The 20,785-nt window shown below is 37.9% G+C and overlaps 3 protein-coding genes across 3 annotated transcripts; 1 reads left to right on the top strand and 2 right to left on the bottom strand.

Annotated features, from left to right (window-relative positions):
- Positions 1–410: 410 nt before the first annotated feature.
- On the bottom strand, positions 411–13,166 carry LOC126366438 (uncharacterized). Its single transcript, XM_050009546.1, has 10 exons — positions 13,027–13,166; positions 12,029–12,149; positions 11,178–11,366; positions 10,385–10,533; positions 9,713–9,888; positions 7,953–8,077; positions 7,251–7,488; positions 6,895–7,002; positions 3,439–3,559; positions 411–711 (listed from the first exon to the last, which is right to left on the bottom strand). Exons 1-10 carry the CDS (start codon positions 13,164–13,166, stop codon positions 411–413), a joined length of 1,668 nt encoding a protein of 555 aa, XP_049865503.1.
- Positions 13,167–15,903: 2,737 nt separating this feature from the next.
- LOC126366530 (thymidylate synthase) lies at positions 15,904–18,231 on the top strand. Its single transcript, XM_050009675.1, has 5 exons — positions 15,904–16,083; positions 16,179–16,436; positions 16,519–16,639; positions 16,727–16,952; positions 17,753–18,231. The coding sequence occupies exons 1-5, from the start codon at positions 16,008–16,010 to the stop codon at positions 17,960–17,962; spliced, it is 891 nt and encodes a 296-aa protein (XP_049865632.1). The 5' UTR covers positions 15,904–16,007; the 3' UTR covers positions 17,963–18,231.
- On the bottom strand, positions 18,225–20,610 carry LOC126366538 (protein ILRUN). The gene is made up of 5 exons (XM_050009685.1): positions 20,173–20,610; positions 19,969–20,082; positions 19,449–19,675; positions 19,005–19,114; positions 18,225–18,656 (listed from the first exon to the last, which is right to left on the bottom strand). Exons 1-5 carry the CDS (start codon positions 20,340–20,342, stop codon positions 18,627–18,629), a joined length of 651 nt encoding a protein of 216 aa, XP_049865642.1. The 5' UTR covers positions 20,343–20,610; the 3' UTR covers positions 18,225–18,626.
- Between the last annotated feature and the right edge of the window lie 175 nt (positions 20,611–20,785).

Genomic DNA, 20,785 nt, shown 5'->3' on the forward strand with positions numbered 1-20,785 from the left:
TCTACTTAAACAACACAAAAACAAAACAAAACCATTTTATTTTCCAATGTATTTTATCCCCCTAACAACTTAAAAATATCGACATGATTCTTGAAGAGATAAAGCGTTAAAAATAAAGAACTAAAAATCGTAGACAAATAGTGATTCGCAATAAATTAGGTACCAAGCACGTATCTGCACCATGTTCATTGCACAATATTTACAACATAATGCGCAACTTGATCGCTTTCAAAACTATAAAATATTGGTCATTTCAGTTAATCCTATTCGCAATGATCCACATTGCATAAAACATTGTACTTTAGTTAGGTACCACAAAATGAGAATGGCACACCTCTGGGTGCCAAAAAAACACTTGGGTCGACCCCGGCGGGCACAAGAAAAAGAAACCAAAAGACTTCAAGATTTCTCTAATCTGTGAGCGAATCTTCGGCGGTGGGAAATATGTTGAGATCGGCGAAGAAGGAATTGACGTCATTCCTCGTGTCTTGAATGTTATCGATATTTTCCATTTTCCACAGTTCGTAGTCTCCTACGACGGTCATCGCTCGCCTGAATCGGGTGCAGTCTTCTGGGTCGATATCGTCGACAAATTGGTCGGGGTTGCTCAGCCGTTCCTTGGTTTCCTTCTCGATGCGTTCCAAACGTTCTATGGCTGACACCGGATCGCCAGCTTTCGGCCGTTGGGTGAAGTCTATGTCAATGTCGATTCTGTAAAAAAATAAGCCACTTTTCTATCGTACATCCCTAATAACGAATGGATGAAAATAGGATAGGTATAATACTTTTCAGGGACGAACTTGAGTTACTTTCCAGGGCCGCTGCTACTAATTAAGCCAAGGCAAGGATGGGTACAGCCTACTTTCATTTTTCGTATCACCTGCTCGATCGACGAGGACGAAGACCGCCCTGTTCCGTCTACTCTTGTACCATATCAGTGATGACTAAAGTTCATTACAGGACATAACATAACTACTTCCATGTCTAAGGATAATCGCGTGATGAAGTAAACACTAACTAAATTTGGACAGTTCTCCATACTGTCCAGCAAAAATTCGTAATATAAGTAAGTACCCAGTTGGAAAAGGCAGATTTGATTTAAGTTTTCTTCTTTCCGATCTATACGGATTAAATATACCACTATGACCCTGGGCAAAGGGTTATAAAAAAATGTTTGCTCACTCAAACTGTCAAAATTTAAGAACACTCAACAGTAGCGACACCTGATGCGACAAAAAAAATAGGCAATAGTTTTTATCCTCATTAATAATCTGCGCACGAGCGCGCGCAATACGTAATAACATTAACTAAACACGTGTACCTAATATTTTTTGTGTGTTTACTTCGGTGCCTATAATCTTCGAAATTCACGTGATTATCTTCACTCCAAATCAATAAGGAAAATATCAAATATAATATACGTCATCCATTAATGAACCAGTTCGATCATATCGGTTAACTAAGGGGAGTACTGTGTGCGTAGTAATAGTAGATACAAGTACCTACGTAAGGACATTGAAGGCTTGAATTATTCGAAAAAGTAAAATGACTCCGCTGCTTCTATGTTGTTCTGGGACCAAATAAAAAACACAGATCACGTTAAGCTGCTTCTCTTCCCGAGCATGTCGTAAAATCCGACAGAGAGATTGTGTCCTCTAAATGACGGACTAATGTTATGGGCGATAGGCTGATCCCTTATCACTATAAGGTTCATCATAATCCATCTTAGGACTTCGTATCAACAGTGGCTGCAAGTAGTCTTTGATTACTTGTGGCTCTGCCCACCCCATTAGGGATTACGGGCGTGAGTTTATGTATGTATGTATGTGTTTGTGTGTGACTCCGTGTTTTGGAGGGCACGTTGATGCCCTTGATCCCGGGCATCCAAAATGCCTGTACCAATCCGCAGTGAAGCGGCGGCGTTGTGGAATATGCTCCATACCCCGTCCGGTTGATTGAGAACCCTGCCTGTGCCCAGCAGTGGGACGCATACCTATACTTTTTATGTGTATTTTATTTGCATTTGTATTTATATGTTTACCTACGTCTATAGAGGCTGTTTGATTTGATTTCAATAACATAAACTTTATATTAAGTAAAAAAATTGCTTCAGAAGTAATTCCTGTTAATTCATTAGAGTTTTATTAGGGAACCTACTCCACATTATTCAATAATCAAGGACACTATGTACCAACATCCTGTTGGCGTAGAAAGTCATGGTGTTCGTCAAGATGCGAGAGCAAAGACATGGATAAAGTCCACAAGTACACTGGGTTAATCTAATATTTAAGTTGTTTGAGTAATATGTATATTGACGCGATAATTTGCTTATTCACAAGATGGCGTAAATAAAGATTTAAAGCCTTTCCCTTCAACAAATATGCAAACGTTCTGGACGAGGCTTCTACCAACTACTTACTAGCAGGGTCCACAGAATACCAGCGTCGTGGCTCGCGCCGCGGCTTATGCTGAGTGAGGCCTTTTTATAAAGGACACCACCACCATCGTTGACCAGTCCATACACTCAATTATTTGTATTTCTCGTGTATGTTGTTTTTATTATGTGTTTTGTTTGATTGTAAGTTGTGTTTTTTTTTTGACGTGACTTATTGTAGATTTGCCGCAGATGGCATTAACTACTTGGCCGGACAAATGGGGAGCGCTGAAGGCTCTCACCCGGTAAGTAAGTTGTGTGTAACTCTGTGTTTTATATTATATATTTGTTATTTGTTTTGTATTTGTTACTGTGGTGTCCCTTTATAATAAACGTTTCTTTCTTTCTTTCTTACTTAATGATACAATTGTTGTATAAACTCTAACCCGATCTGTGTTGTGCCGTTGCCGGAAATTTTCCCAAAGTAGGAATGTTCCCGTCGTAAAAAGTCGTATGGCGAGTTAGTAGTCGTTACATGAGCCTGTCAGGGGCCTTTGGCGGTTCAATAGTATAATCCACTATTCCACTTGATATTAACACAGAATCATGGTCTGAATCATCCTCCTCAGTATTCGGTACGATGTCACTAACACCCTGTATATTAATTGTGATACCTATTGCGCAAAGTAAATAGTAACTTAAGTATTTATTTTTAGTCATCTAAAAAAATGTGTACTTAGAACTTACTAATGAATAAACCATAATAATGGGTGTGTGTACCTACGTAGTACATACAGTCATGAGCAATAAAGAAAGAAAGAAACATTTATTACTTCCGGACACCACAGACACAAGACAGACAGGTACATTACATACAATACTATGTACCCACTTTAGAACCCTGTCGCACTATCATATTTCTGAACTTCTTCGACACGTAAAAGTCCTCAATAGTCTAAATGTGGAGTATAGATAAGTAAGTGCCTAAGTAAAGGTTTACCTTTCATAAAGATACAAAAAGTAGAGCCCACAACCTGACTGTTTGAGCGTACAAAGTTTCTTACCCAGTCAACTTTTTGAACCGATTCCAGTCATCGAGGTGCGGTGCCCGAGGAATCTCTTCGGCCAAAGCCCGTGTCACAATCTCCACTCCTGTCTCGATCATCTCCTTGTGGGCTTGTTTATCTGTGGAATATATTAAAACTAGCTGCAGGGTTCTTACTTACTTACTCGTGGCTTTATCTCGCACATAGGATCATAGACAGCTTTACTTTTATTTTTATGTTAATAATAATTAATTTTTGTTTTAATAAGTTTCATTTTAATAATTATGATTTTATTTTTAAGTAAGTACTTAATTAATAATAAAACAACAATAATCTTAAATAATTTTAAAACGAAACTTATTAACTTTTATTTTTAAATTGACTTTATGTAATTGTCATTTTTATATCTTACAATATGGGCTACCCGAAATAAATGCATTTTTTTTTATTTATTATTTAAGTACCTATATAGTTTACAAAATAAAAAATACACGTCAGTATTAAATAGTTGCTAGTCGTTACATAGCAGCACCAGTTGTAGTAACGTTGTAACATCTGAAATGGTCTATCCTCTGAAACTGAAAAAGATACTCTATCCTTGTTCTTTCAACCAAAACCTGATTTCCTGTCTTATCCAACCTACTTACTGCCACTGCTGGGAAAAGGTCTCCCTTGATTCTCCACTCTTCTCGACTCTGTGCAATATCCGACCGATCTATCCGTTGAGGTCCTAACACCATCTTTTACGGAGTCTACCTTGTCTTCTGTACCCGTCTTAGGGCACCCAAAGAGTATCGCCCTGAGTAAGAACCTGATCTATTTGTTTAGAATATTTTCTATAACACCCTATAAACGTAAAACGAAGACTCCCGCTTATGTGGGTAATGAATGTTACAGCGAATTTAAATATCCCAAAGCTTAAACCAAGAGGACGACCAAAACCAATTTAGGCGGATGTGATCAAGAAGGAACTGTGCTTGGACAATGTCTCCGAAAACGACACGTCCGATAGAGCGAAGTACAAGGAAGGCAAACCCCGCCATCAGATAGGAATAATAAATGCCAAGGAGAGAAAGATCCATAAACGTAAGTTTATGCGATCGAGAAACAGCATACCATCGATTTGAAAACTTGTTTTGCCTGTAGAATATTACTTATGCGGTGTTGCCGAGTGCAACGCGAATAGGTACTGAATAGCATGTCGTATGCATCCGGCGCGTGCGCCGCGCCGCGTAGAGATTGCACGCAAACTATCACTTGGTTGGTAAGTACCTACACATGTGTCTTCTGATGACTGATTGCTTTTGCATTCCAGCGGTATCAGTTGTACCTACATTTATATAAATTCTTCTTGTTATTACAATTAGCAATGTGTTGTAGGCGTAGCACATAGGTAGGTATGTATATCCATTCGAAACGATAATGGCCAAATTGTACAGAATGAATCCGGAGCTCTATCTCAATAACATCTCTATGCGATACAAACAATTTTCTCTCCTTCAAAGACATGATGTTTCATCACATATCAAAGAGCAAATTCTTGCAAAATTTATATCATTTCGCAGCCAAGTAGAGAGATTAGAAACCTAATTAACTGGATCCGAACCCTTCCACGTCTAACCTAGTCTAACTGGTTAAGTGCAAAACGCCATAGAGTCAACAACTTGAAGAGAAAACTGGTTTGGCAATAGCAGGGACAAGGCCTATGGTTATCTCACAGGCCTTGTGTGTTACCCGTGTTAGCACAAGCAGCAGTTATTTCATTTCGCAACTTTCCAATGACGTAAGCATAGGTTAGTTTCATCTCTCATAATAATGTCAAATAGCATACCAATCGTATCACTTATTACTTACTTCGTTCATGTGACATACGAGCAAGCTGTGCTTTAAGTAGGAAAGTAGGTTATGGCAATATGTGCTCGCTTTTCTTAGTAAGTACCATTAATCTTCTAAAATATTAGTTTGATTTTGCTCAAGTACATTCGTTAGTCGTAATTAGATAGGTACTTTAATTTCATATGGGACTATGTCCGTGCTTCGGAGGGCACGTTAAGCCGTTGGTCCCGGCTATTAGCTGTAAAAACACCTCCACCAACCCGCATTGGAGCAGCGTGATGGAGTATGCTCCATACCTCCTCCGGTTGATTGAGGGGAGGCCTGTGCCCAGCAGTGGGACGTATATAGGCGGTTTATGTATAGGACTATGATGCTGGTTACCAAACGAATAGAAACTTCGCGATCTTTACTTGAGTACATTAAGGAGGTAACAAACATCAAAACCTCTCACTGATTACACACACACATGGCACATTTATAAAGACCCTAAGACTTTTCACTTTGCACTTCCATTTCTTATCCGTTGACTCAGGTGAGAATATTTTAAACTTAAACGACTAGGTAAGTACCATCTTTACAAGAGCAGTTCTAAGTTCAAGTTCCAAGTCAATGTGTATGTGTTGTGGTAAATACTTTCTTACAAACAGGAAAACTTTCGTGTTATCATGATGTATTGTGACCATAAGAGCAAAGATCAAATAAAGCCTCAGGCTAGAATATCCAAGAAATACAAATACATAAATGTTACGTGATATTCGACACACACTTATCAATTATTTTGCAATTATGTATCATTTTTAGAAAGCTAGCAATAATTAATGGAATTTGTTGGTACCCAAGTACTTATTGTATATAAGTAGATATCAAAGGAGCACTAGTTTAACAAGAACTTTCGGTATCTAAGAACGTTGAAGTATGACGAAGGGGGTACGTCATTAAATATTTTAATGGAATTTCCGTCGACGTAGTTATACTTACCTCATAATATTTCAGGCAAAACATCAACATTTTCGTGTGAACTATTGATATGTAATGTGTGCTGCCCATACTCACTTATGGCGCCGAAACATGGCTGCTCACGACAGAGCACAATTATAAAATAAGAGTGCCACAACGGCAGCGCGCCATGTTAAGTCTGCCAAACGTGAAATTCCGCCGCGCCCCTATTGTGGAAGGGAAGAAGTGTTCTAAACATACGTATTAAGCATAACACAAGCTTAGGATTATATCCCACCCGGAGTAGTCAGAGATACATCCATCACAAAATGAACTAAGTACTTACCCACGCCTCACCGAGCTTTCTGTTAGACCAACGTGATATCGTAGGTGGTGAGCCGTATCGCCGTCTATAATGGTCGAGCCAACTGTGTTAGTGAAAACTGCACTTCAGATAAATCAATAACTCAAGTCCGGTACAGGGGTTCAAAAGTGTGTGTGAGTGTTGTCCTATCACCGAATATCATCAAAACATCACCTGCCTGCCGCAGCTAGTTAGGCCTATAACTTACGCACATAGGTTTTTAATCCACCGGTGCTTGAGAATCTGTAGCGTAATATACACCAAAACAGTCATATTTACCGAAAATGGTACTTAAGTCACTTACTACCTCAGAACATAAAATAAAGCTTACTACTTACCTCGAGAGCATCTGTACGTAGGCGTAGGTCTTCGAAGTGCTTGTGCGAGGTTACCGCAGACGGCGCCGTGTGACGTCAACTTGCTGCCACTGCATCGCCATTCTTCGTCTGTGTTGGCCACAAAAAGTTATTCACAAAAATCACATATTAAGTATAATGTTCATATGTGAATAATTTCTTGCCTAATATTAATTAATCCGTCAAAAATTAGGTGTATAATGAGAAAAATACGACATAATTATGTGCCTAACCTACCCCCTACTTACTCCACCTGCTTACTATTTACTTAGTTACTTACTAAAGTTTAAAAAACATTTCTCTTCATTTATTTTAAACAATCTATTTACTTCACTTACCCATCAAAGTATTCAATATCTGAAGTCTTGTCGGAGCGTCGATATTAGGCCGTTCCTGTGCAGTCTTGGGTCTTCTAGGCAGCTCTACTCGGGGTGGCCTAACACCAGCTCCTTCTGTGGTGGCTGGTCGTCTACGTCTGTGTAGCTTGGGCAACTTGTTAACTGACTCCTCCATGGCTTCTAAAGCTTTCAGCTTTTCGTAATAATCGTCTGGTTCCTCTTGTTCTTGCAGAAATGCCTGCAAAAAATTTGGCATTTCGAATCGCGACCTGCGCTTGTTTTCTATATGAACGGGTGTTTTTAGTATTTCAAATTCAAACATTACAAAAATTCTCGCGCCGAAGCCGAACACTTCCGGTATCGCTTCTGTGTGCTTCATTGTTAAATAATACAGCAAACCGTGTTCCGCCTTACCCCGTGCACGCCAGCGAGACAGTTTGCACGTGCTCCGGGGGGTGAGGTAAATCAAGCTTGTTCCAAGCTCGAATTAGTGCGGGGCGAAGAGAGTCCCTTCTAAATAGGTAAGGTATAATTCTTGTAATAGTAATAGCACACCCATTAGACACCTAGATTTAGGGCGATACACTGTTCGAGCAAAACAAGCCCACGAACCATGATTTACTCCTGGTTTAAAAAAACAATCACTGGTAATTAAACAAATAGACACCAAGAAAGAATTGGACTGTTTAAAATGAAACCCACCTCGCATGAAGTCGAAGGCGCTGGTTCAGGATTCGCTGAAGGCCTTTCACCCAGCAATATGGAAGGGTCATCATCGGCTTCCGAATCTGAGCTTGATGACTGAGCGTCTTGCTCTACAATTTCGTCTGAGGAAATAAAGAAGGATATAATAAATTTACAACATATTAGTCTACCTGCAAGATATCCATTTATAATATCTGCTATGCTATCTAGTAGTATCTGACAATGACGATCTCAGTTTCTTCTATGGTGATATGTTAGAGGTCTATAAAAACAAAATTATATAAAGATCTGGCTTCTCGCACAATTTTTCTTGCACAAATTCTAATATGCCCAAAATAATTATGTAAGATAGGTGCGTAGCGACTAACGACAGCAAACGTTTAGGTAAGTACATATGAGAATTGTTTTTTCGAGTAAGTATCTACCTACCTATAATACACTAACCAAAATAAATAATGTTATCGCTAAATAAGGATTCGAAGAAAAATAACTCAACGTCAGAGTTAACCTCAGTGACCACAATTTTTATTTTTGCAAATTCAATTATTCTGTTTCTTAGTAGGTGTGACGTAGCTACGGTGTCCATCAAATTGAGACAAATAAACAACCTACTATGGAATATGTCACCTTGAAACCAGAAATAGTACCTTCTGCGGATAATTGATCTACTCCCGCGACATGGGTTCCCCAAATATGGAGGGTTTCGGACTTCGACCAATAGCGATACGACGTTTATCCACAAAGTCGCGTCTATTGGTCAAAACCCTCGATACAATTCGCGCCTTTTTTACGTGACTTATTGTAGGTTTGCTGCAAATGGCATTAACTACTTGGCCGGACTAATAGGGAGCGCTGAGGGCTCTCATCCGGTACAAAATTTAAGACAACATGCCTGAGGGTGCCCTGTTGGGCGCGAACCTCGGCTCAGGGCATCGTCTGAGAGGAAAATATTTTAAAGAATAGCGATAAATCGTCAACCACGCCGCCGGCAGGGTCGATATCTGGGTTTATTATTCGAGCCGAAACCCATGCCGCCTATGCCTATGAAGTACCTACCTATAAGAGCAACAATATACCTACAACAATATAGACTGATTAAAAAAAGCTGTTCAATTTTCATTTTCATCTTAATATCGTACCTACTTTTAAATTTGTTTGGTTTGACGACACGTCTGTTTGACTAATTGAGGTGTATTTGCACTTATTTTTAGTTCATGGTTGAACTAAAACAAAGGAATGTCGTGCGCCGCAATACTTACCAACCCATATGTAAACCAATCGCATAGATGCATTTTCATGGGTCCAGTATCTTTACCTATTATACTTCTTTTTTTTAATTATGTAAAATCGTTTTAATATGAGTCAGAAATATGTATATATATTATAGTAAAATTACAAATTAAATATTAATATAATTATAAATTAACAATTCAAGACCTTACGTGTCTAATCGTCAAACAATCCCCCCCGAGTTGTTCCAGGCGCAAAGGTCATAAATTAGCTTAACAAATTATCATACATATTATGGCTGCTAACCAGTTTTTTTTTAAACAAGTAGGAAGCCAAGACATACCTAAAGTTGACTGGAAGAAATCATACAGAATCTATCTTATGTTATGTGTTTAATATTCTTTAACGTGAGATGCAGAGATGCTTCAATTAGGTTACGTACACACTGACATATCCTTATAATTACTTCAATTGCTTATGTACTACCCAGGTGCCATTGTTCTTCACACACTAAAAACAACACAAACCTTCGCTATCGTCCTGCAAAGAACGGTCATCTAGGTATGTTAACATTGATAGAGCTGACGCGACGTTCTGACGATAGTCTGGGTCATCCGCTGCCTGGGTCCCTTTCAAAGTCAACCGCCGCAGGGCTCCACAAACACCCAACATCCACAAACGACTTGTATCTGCTATTGGATTACTGAAACAAAGACACTTAGTCGTTGGATAGGTTACAGGATTTGAGAACTCTATTGCACTATCGCAAGGTATTTTCAAATAAATGTATACAGACTGTTAGTAACATCGCGGAATACTGAGGGAGATAATTCGGGCCATGATTCTGAGTTAATATCAAGTGGAATTTTCCGTAGCCTGTCGGAAAATTCGATGAAAATTTTAGTATTTTTTAGTTCCATACTTTTGCGACGAAAAATTCCACTTGATATCAACACAGAATCATGGTCTGAATCATCCCTCAAAGTTTTCGTTACGATGTCACTAGCACCCTGTAATAGTCAATTCAGGTACGCCAGGATGCGTGAACCTGATGAAGAAATAGGTATGGCCAACCTTACACCGAAAACCTAGAAAAGAATGGTCTGGAATGGAATGTACTTAACATTGTCAGGAACGAAAGCAATACTACTTATACATACTATGGCTAGGTAACACGATTGGTTGGGATTCGTACTCACTCTGCTAAATTGAGGGTGTGCAACTTCTGCAGAGCGGCCAAAGGTTGAAGATCTTGTAAGCGATTGCCGGCCGCGTGGAGTTCCCGTAAAGCACTTAGACCCCATATACCGTCCAGACTCGTCAGACCGCAGCGATTTACACTCAGGATCTGATAAATAACCAATACATAACATGTCAATATCACTAATTTAAGAGCCACGCTCTTGTCGGTGTAGCATTCTCCATACTACTTTTTTAGGGTAAAATAGTGCAGTGGTTTCCCTCTTGCCTTCCGCCTAACGCATAACATGTAAGTATTAACAAAATAACTGCCTTATTCTGCACACAAATAATTGATTAAGTAATAAAAAGCTAAGCGAAAAAAAAGCGAAAAAAGTGAAAAGCGTTAAGCTGTTGGTCCCGGTTATTACTTACTGATGTAAGTAAGCAGTCGTTACATGAGCCATCTCAGGGGCTTTTGGCGGCTCAATAATTACCCTGACCCCAGGGTTGATTGTGTTGGTACTCCACCTCACAACCCACACGATAGAAGAAGAAGAAGAAGTAATAAAAAGATCTAGAAAAACGCCAATCATTTGATCGTCTCCAATTTTGCAGACATCCGTGACAAGGAATTATTCTAAGCGTCAGGACGGACGAATCTACGTAGTTAAATAAAAAGATACTCAATCATCATCAATCAATATTTGGGTTTCCCTTGGCTTTTTCACATGATAAGTATGTGAAAAAGCCAAGGGAAACCATAAGCGTGAGCCTATCAATGGTGGTTTATACGTAATGTATGCGCTATACCTTTAAATGGACCAATTCGGTTCCGAGATCCCGTAGCGAAGAAAGTGCGCTGCCATCTAAAGTCAGAGAGCGTATACGAGGGGCGAGGACATGAAGTCTTCGCAGACCAACGCGCTCGGCGACCACACGAAGCTTCGCCTCGCGAATACGAAGCACCTCCTCGTCTGTTGTGGCACCGCTTGACTGTTTCTACAGAGATAGCCTTACATCAGACCAAATAACTATGTCGTGGGCATAGGTACCTACATACTTTTAGTTCGTACATGAAATCATATAATAGTAGGGTGGATATATCCACTAGTAATCAGAAGACAACTTTTAGCCTCTTGAGTCTTATGGATGATAATTCATCACTTCACTAATTTAAGAGCCACGCTCTTGTCGGTGTAGCATTCTCCATTCTCGTCTATCAAAGGCCAATTCCTTCACTTCCTTATAGGACACGACGTTCGCATTCTCTTTAATCTGTTCCGTGTAAGCTCTTCTTGGTCTTCCCCTTCCTCTCTTTCTTTGTAGCTTCCCTTCTATGATGATAATTAAGTATCACAGGTGACCGGCCCATCACCCGTCCATTAACGGGTCAAAGAGTTACAACGAACACAATTCCTCTGTCGGTTTTTACAACATGCCCTGGGAAGACAGGCAGCTGAACGCATTTTATGTTTTTTTTAGTCGGAGTCAGCCAGTCCATTAGAAGGATCGTCTTGTGACTTACCACATCCTCATTTGGTATAAGTACATGCTTTGGTAATATGTATGTGTGACTTAAGTATACTTAATTATTTAAGTGCATGTAGCTTGATATCAAAAGGAATACTTATAAGTCTACCTGCAGCATTTCAAAAACATACCAGCAATTCAATAAGTGTCAACTCTCGGGGAATGACGATACGTCTGTATCCAGGTAGACGTCGCTCCAACTCCTCTTGCCCCGGCGGTTGCTCAGGGTCCGGCGGAGGCATAGCTAGGACCCTAGCATGAAGAAAGTGTTTTTCATTATAATCATCAGATAACGGCCTCCGTGGTCCAGTTGTTGAGCATTGGGCTCCACAGATAAACAAGCCCACAAGGAAATGATCGAGACAGGATTGGAGATTATGACACGGGCTGGCCGAAGAGATTCCTCGGGCACCGCACCTCGATGACTGGAATCGGTTCAAAGAGTTGACTGGGTAAGAAATAACTTTGTAAGTACGTTAAAACAGCCAGGTAGTGGGCTCTACCTATTGTGTCTTTATGAAAAATAAACATTTACTTAAGCTTTTACTTATCTATAGCGTTGAGCGTTGGACTCACGATCCGGAGGCCCTGGGTTCGAATCCCGGTGGGGGCATATCACAAAAATCACTTTGTGACCCCGAGTTTGATTAGGACATTACAGGCTGATCACCTGATTGTCCGAAAGTAAGACGATTCATGCTTCGGAAGGTACGTTAAGCCGTTGATCCCGGTTACTACTTACTTATGTAAATATGTAGCCGTTACTGAGTCATCAGGGGCCTTTGGCGGCTCAATAGTAACCCTGACACCAGGGTTGATGAGGTTGGTAATCCACCTCACAATCCACACGATAGAAGAAGAAGATTATCTGGAAATCGTCCACCGCTGGACATAGGCTCGCTACCAAGGCCAGGTATAAGAACACTTTTTTAATTAAAAAAAAAAATTGCCACCCTCGAGCGGTATCACAATTTTATGGAGCAAAGAAAAAAAAGTAGAAGCATAGTATTATGTAATGTTTGAACAATTATAAGGCCTTCTTCATTTACCGTTTTCTACATTTTCTGCTATCTATAATTAACATTTTAAAAATATGCTGTGATTGCCAAACCTCTTGGGCGCCGGATACCTAAATAAAGGCGGAGCTCTGATGTTCTGGGGTTCAGGCGAGCTGGCGCTGGATATCTCTGACGGGGACGGTGAGGGGACAGCGCTGGGCGTCTGCGGAGCGCTGCCCAGCTCCATGCACGGAGCCTCGGTAATCGGCATTGTATTATCTAAACATAAAGATAAGTCACTGTGGTCCTGTGGTACGGTCACGAGCATTAACATGTATACACTTTGTTGTCATATACCATGTCACATTAACTTTTTTGACAAATTGAACTGTAAGTCTCACTAAATATCAAATATGTTAATGCGACAGAGTCCTAAAGTGGGTACATTATATTGCTCATGAAGTCATGACTGTACACCGGCTTGCTTCTCAAACTGGGAGCGCCGGCATAGAATAAGGAATAATACTACGTATAGAATGGCAACTCTCCGCTCCCCAGTAGCGGCTGAGCTAGGTTTTTCTCACCCCCTCGGTCTTACTTTAGTCTTTAATCGTATCGGCGGCAGACGTTACACAAACATATGCGCGAGTACGATAACGTCAATGCGTAGTGTCTGTGTTTTGTATTAAGTGTCCGGGGTGTGGAGCCTTTTCTAACCCCGGTACCGTACTTGCACCAACGAGCTATTATTTTTTTAGGTGCAGTTTTCTAACACATTAAGTATCTCGACCATTATAAACGGCGATACTTACCACCTATCACGTTGTTCTAACAGAATGCTCGGGGAGGTATGGGTACTTGGATTATCTTACTATGGATGTAGGTACCTCTGACTACCCTATTGGAATATAGTCATGAGCTTATGTTAAATGTGTATTAAAGATAAGTAGTAGGTATTACTGTCTCCAGGCTCGTCATTCTAGTCCTGCAGAATTGATAAACTGAATACTTATGCTTTTACCCAGCATTGAGATTCAAGGATAGAGACAATATAACAAGATAAACCTGTCTATCAAAAAATAAAACTTAGTCAATAGTATTAAAGTTGAAGAGGAATAAATCAGCTGTAAAGATCATGTAGGTACTGTATTAACGTATAGAGGACTTGCTTTTCTGCATCTAGGTACCTATAGAAATCCTTGATTTCCTTTGTAAAATTATTATAGCAACAATACACGGACAATACAATATATACTTACATATCGTGTTCTCTTGGTAAGTTCCCGCTAAATAATTACTGGAACCACGTAAACAATTTACAAACTGTATCATAAAACAAACTTTTTATTTAGATTTGTTAAACTATTAATCAGTGATAATTTGACGAAATTATTTAAAAACCTAAATATTTTTACTACAACATAATATTAAACGTTTACAAGTTGCTATTGGTAACGCTGAGGCGGCGAGGCTATTTAATGTCATGGCACTATGTCGCGCTCTGAATACACCTTTTTGCTAATGTCACCTCCACGATCGCACTTTATATTTTACGGAATGTCGGATGAGACGCATATTATATACATAACTCCGTATTAATAATACAATATGTCATATAGGTGGTATATATGATTAATAAGCCTGCCTGTGCTGTCTGTGTATGAGTACGCTCACTCCACTAGACGAAGGTTCCACTGTCACAGGATCACATCATTATTCGGAAGAAGCTCGACATTTTCCTTTTCAGCCTCTTTACAAAGTTATACTAAACTATTTACCTAGCCAATAAGGCTAGGTTAGGGTATGGCTATTATAACTATGAGAGATAAATACTGTGGTATAAACATAATTTTATGTTGCTCCGTTACCTACGGATCATTATTGTTCATCTTAAAACTTTATATCAAAATATATTTTAATATAATAATCCATTGCAAGTTGTCTTGTAAATTTTAGGGTCTCTCCAGTTTACTAAGGATCACGAGCGTAGATATGTTATGCGGGCTGTCGCAGAAGTGTACAATGTTTGTATTATGTTTCTTTCCTTTTATAGCTCTCAGCATAGGCGAACAACATGGACAAATTACGAAGTATGTTGCGGGTGGGACGGGAAAGATGTCAGAGGAGGATTAGCACGCATCGAAGCGACGCCTGTGTCGTGTTGCTCTACGCCTATAACAGACAAGGCTGCAAACATAATGCATGTTTTAATCCTTTGCCTAACCAAATATGACATTCGATAGTATTTTGGAAGCGACTATATAACTGGCTTATGAAGATATAAAACCACTAAACTAAAGATGAACTATTGGATCGGATATTATAAAAAAATTTATTGAAGAATTTATTACTGAAATTTGACAAAAGAGAACTTAATTACATAAGACATTATTCATCGGATTTTACAACAAGATATAATACTGAAGACGTTATATTTCGTATTTGACAAAATAAATTACTGCTGAAGACCTTCCATATTGAAATTGAACAGCAAAGGAAATGTACTTAAGACTAGGCAGCATGGTCTTATGATCTTAGCCTGACCCACAAATGGGCAAAAGAAAAAGAAATATGACATTCGAAAAAACTCAGTCCAGCCAGGGCTTTTCGGCGGGAAACGGGAACGGGACAGTTGCTTTCTTCATTGAATAATCTAAATAATTAATACGAAGTGGTGTTTTGTGGTTAATGATCGCATTAAGTTAGTCGGAAGACATTCGCGAGTGTTATTATATTGGAGTATTCAATAAACAAAGTGTATCTGCCTATTTTCGCTTCGTGCCGGGAAGCCGCTTCATAACTCAAAAGTTTATGCGGACTTTTGAGTTAATTCGTTTGGGGTTCGGAGTAGGAGTCTACTCCGAGGGTGGGGGCTTAGGTTTCATCATCATCACCTTTCATCATTTCATCAAGAAAAAAAATACGTCAGACATGGCTGTATGGGCATAGTTCCCTTTGCCTTACCCTCTTCGGGGAAAACCAAAACAAAAAAAAAAAAAAAATCAGTCCAGCCAGTTCCCGCCTTTTTCGCAGTCAAATTGGCAGGAAAGATTATTAGTATTTCTTTCTATTTTTTGGGATTTTGAGCAGTATTTTTCGTTTATTCAGCACAATGAATATCAATGGCATTCATGATACTCACGGCGAATATCAGTATTTAAACCTTGTGAAACAAATCATCGACCAAGGTAAACGAATAACTATTTTATTGCCATAATATGCGCACCACACTATGTGCATATTTTGGCAAATATTATATTTGGCAAATATTATACTATTTCAGGCGATAAAAGAGTAGACAGAACACAAGTTGGTACCCTATCTATATTCGGAGCTATACAAAGGTATTCCTTAAGGAACAACACACTGCCCTTACTTACGACAAAGAGAGTCTTCACCAGAGGTGTTATTGAGGAGCTGTTGTGGATGATATCTGGTTCGACTGATTCCAAAGTTTTGGCTGCTAAAGGAGTACATATTTGGGACGCGAATGGCTCTCGACGTTTCCTTGATAATTTGGGTTTCACCAAGAGGGAAGAAGGTTAGTATCCATGTAAATACTACATTTAGAAATTAGAAATGAAATGAAGAAACTTCCTTATATTTATCAAATTATGTTTTAGGTGATCTTGGACCAGTCTATGGCTTCCAATGGAGGCACAGTGGAGCAAAGTATGTGGATTGTAAAACTAATTATGCTGGTCAAGGCATTGATCAACTCCAGAATGTTATTGATTTAATAAAGTAAGGATTGTTAAAAAAAATGTGTATGCTTAATTAGTACCTTTATTTCAAATGGACTTGCCTAACAAAATATGATATTATTCACAGAAAAAACCCAGCCGATAGAAGGATGCTGATGTGTGCGTGGAATCCATCAGACCTTAACCAAATGGCTCTACCGCCTTGTCACTGCCTAGCTCAGTTCCATGTGGCAAGTGGTAGGCTATCCTGCTTATTGTACCAGAGAAGTGCAGACATGGGTTTAGGTGTGCCTTTCAATATTGCCAGCTATTCCTTGCTCACTCATATGATTGCCCACATTACAGGCCTTGAGGTAAGTTTCATTTCATATTCTTCTTTTATTTATACAGAGTAGGACAGACAAAAGTACAGTACAGGTAAGCCCTAACAAAGAGGTCATCATCATTCATGTTGTAATTTAGTTTTATGAGGACATGTTCTATTGCACAAAAAAATAAATATTTTTTTGTGACTATTGGTGCAGACTCCACAGATTTCTGTGGTGTCTGATTTCTGTGCCGTCTGTTGTGTGTGTTTGTGTGGTTTTTTTTTTTACAATAGACAGCAAATCGTCGTTGCCAATGTAAAAGCTCTTATGCATCGCCCTCACCAAATCTATTTTTTGTCAGGATCAAATAGTATTTTGCTCCTAAAACATTCAGTACAAACTCTTATGTACGTAAATATCAATTATCTTTTAATATTTTTTAACACACAGTCATGCAAAAAAATTTCAGGAGGAAGATTTTTGTTAAAGTTGCTTGATTGCACATGATAGATTTTATATTGGCAACAACAAAATGTTATTGAGGCAAACTAATAATGTACGCCTATTACTTATAGCTCTTGATAGATCAGTGCTCCCCAATTGTCCAGCCAAGTTGTTAATGATAAATCTACAATAAGGCACAACATAAAAACCTAGAATATATGAACCCTAATAACTTTTTTTCATATTTACACATGACTAAAGAGTGAGAAGAGTTATTTATGATATTACAATCCAATGGAGATCAGAGGCCTTTTCTCATCATAGAGAGAGATTTTACACTTTGCAATACTAAGCTAAAACCCTATTTTTTTCTTTTATAACTTAACTTTGTTCTTTTTCAGGCTGGTGAATTTGTTCACACTACTGGTGACACCCATGTGTACTTAAATCATATAGAACCACTTAAAAAACAACTCGAAAGAGAACCAAAACCATTCCCCACTTTAGAGTTTGCACGTAAAATTGAGTCCATTGATGATTTCAAATTTGAAGATTTTATAATTAAAGGATATAATCCTCACCCTAAAATTGACATGGAAATGGCTGTGTAATGTAAAAATTAGTCTAATTCTAAGAATTTTTCAAAATGTATGTAATTTGACAAAATACATGTTGTAAATATGTATAAAACCTGCATTAGAAATATGCATTATGGGAATACCTACTAGGGAAAGCCCAGTTTTGAGAAATAGATATTTGTGAGTTAAATGTTTGTGAAAAGTGGATTTTTCGAATTATTTTGGGAATAAAATACCTTTATTTTATTCCCAAAATTATCTGGAATAAGTGGGAAATAAATGATAATTACAATAATATCTGCCATTGATAAATTTTATTTATTATTAATTCAAATGTTAAAAATAAAACCCCTTAGATATAATGAATGGCAAACAATCTTAAAATATCTAAGTGATGCTACTCATTAATTATTATAATAAAATGATACCATTATTCACTTTGTAAAATTTTACAATATCTTAACAAATTCATAATTTTGTCATCTTACAGTTAATTAACATTTTGTACATCATTTTTCAATCTTTGATTTACCATTATGTACAATATTGCAGTGTAAAAATAATTTCATGATGATTTGCTGAATTCAAGATCATATTTTATAAATAATTATTGCTATAATTGAGAAAAACAATGTACAATAACTTGTGGCATTGTAATTTATAAGAATAATTTGTTAAGACACATTTGAGACTGCTTTCAACACATCTGGTCGTCTTGTGACGGCATCTGGAAACAAACAGACAACATAATAATGAATCACACATGCATAATGCTATCTGACAATTGCACTTTATAAATTAATAAATATGAAGGTGTATAAAACCATGAAGGGGTAGCTTTCACACAAAAATATTTAGTCTCATTATAGATTTCATGTATGATTTGGGAAGGATGTAATAGTGATTTTTTCATATTATTTTAAAACAACATTTTGGTCAAATGTACTTTGTCTTTGCTTTCACTATACTAGGGTGTGAAATTATCAATGTATACTTAAATGTAGATGAGGTAAAATAACATTTGACAGTCTGCTTCTAAAGTGATCCATTGGCATCAGAAGAATAAACAAATTACCTGTGGAATGGACTCGTCCAACCTACTGCTAGGGACAGGCAATGCTGCAAGCTGCTCTACCAAGGCCATTGTCATCTCTGATTCCACTGTTACTTCAACCCACAAGGTATCTGAAATCAACCACATACCTAACAATTTTGTTGTTGTGGAACTTACTTCACAACCAGTTTGTATGAGAATATTTTCAGTTGCTAGTTTCTAATGATAAACCACCTCAATACTGCATATACACATTCTTTATTATCAATGATATTACATACTTATTTATTACGTTAAAAACTTTGTTTCGAAATTCATTGAACCAATAGGTCAGTGACACTATTGACTATATATTTGTGACACTAGATAGTGTGACTAGTATTTTATCTAAGAGCTACTAAATATTTGTACTTAATGATTTTATGAACAAATAAATTAATATAGCTAACATTTATATTTACTTACCCCCAATTTGTTCACCTTTTTCTGTAACTAAATGGAAATAGCCTCTGTGAGTTCCTGGTGTTGTTGGTGCTACTAATTTTAAGGTGATGGTGGTGGAATGTCCAGCGGGGAGGGGAGGCATGTACATCGGAGTAGCACCTAGGGGTTCACCACCTGCCTGAATCAGTCTACAACTGCCAGGCCAAGCCTCTGCTCCAGTGTTAGCAATACTCCAGTTCTGTTCAAAACTGTAAACCAAATTTCATTTAATTATTTCACTATATTGTGCAATAACATATTAAATTATGTACTATAAATTAATGAATAACTGAATCCAATTCCAAAATAGGTTCCATTAAAAAAATGATAGTGAATTATCTACTTAATGTTAATACAGTATCTATCTAACAATACCTAGACAAGTAAATGGCCTTAAAACAGTACATATTGTGTCGGTAACCTCTGGCTTGACCTTTTACTACATACACAGGTTGTTCTATAGAAAGCAGTTACAAAATATATAGGTATATTAAGAAAATACCAAGCGCCTGGTCCCACAGCAGTCTCCTGTGCTTGAGCTGCCTTCAAAGACATAGATGGAAGTTTTGGGGGTAGTGTATAATCTAAATAACAACATATTGCAGCCTGCAAATTCCTGAAAAAAAGGGAATAATACATTGCATAGTTTTACATCTTCATTTGAAAACAGACATAAAAACCTTAAAAAAGTAGAAAGATTTCTTACCAATTACTCATATCCAAGAAAAAACTTGCTGTATTATAGTTCAAACTAGGGCCTAAAAGTCTTTGCATTTGGCTTATAAGTTCCTCTCTATCAGTAGTGTTCATACAACTAAACTGCAACAGCAAGTTCTGGTCAATCTCACCAGAGATAGAGGAACCGTCGACGTCCATGGTGGCGATATCACAAGGCACTTTTTGTGTATTTCACCAATCCAAGGAATGACATGCCCTTTGTTTACGTTCGTCAGCTGACTGGACGAATTGTTTCTCTTACGGAAGACACCTCACACAAATAAATGGTCATAAAATCGAATATGACCAAATTATAATTAAACACTTAATCATTAAATGCAGGCCAATAAAACTGGAACAAATATTTGTCGCATATTTACGACGAAAACGAATGTCAAATTATTCACTCGAAGGCCTCTGTCAATTTTTTTTTAATAATTTGAAGAATAACATAAAGCGTTTGGATACACGAGATTTTGTAAGCAATTCTGATTATTTGATTCTCATGAATCGAGAATATACATTTTAAATGAGATGCTAATTTGTTTTTGAAAAATTTCATTCTGATCTGATTTTCATCAACAAAAAATAAAACAGACAAG

Source organism: Pectinophora gossypiella, chromosome 4 (assembly GCF_024362695.1).
Source record: "Pectinophora gossypiella chromosome 4, ilPecGoss1.1, whole genome shotgun sequence".
NCBI classification, from domain to species: domain Eukaryota; kingdom Metazoa; phylum Arthropoda; class Insecta; order Lepidoptera; family Gelechiidae; genus Pectinophora; species Pectinophora gossypiella.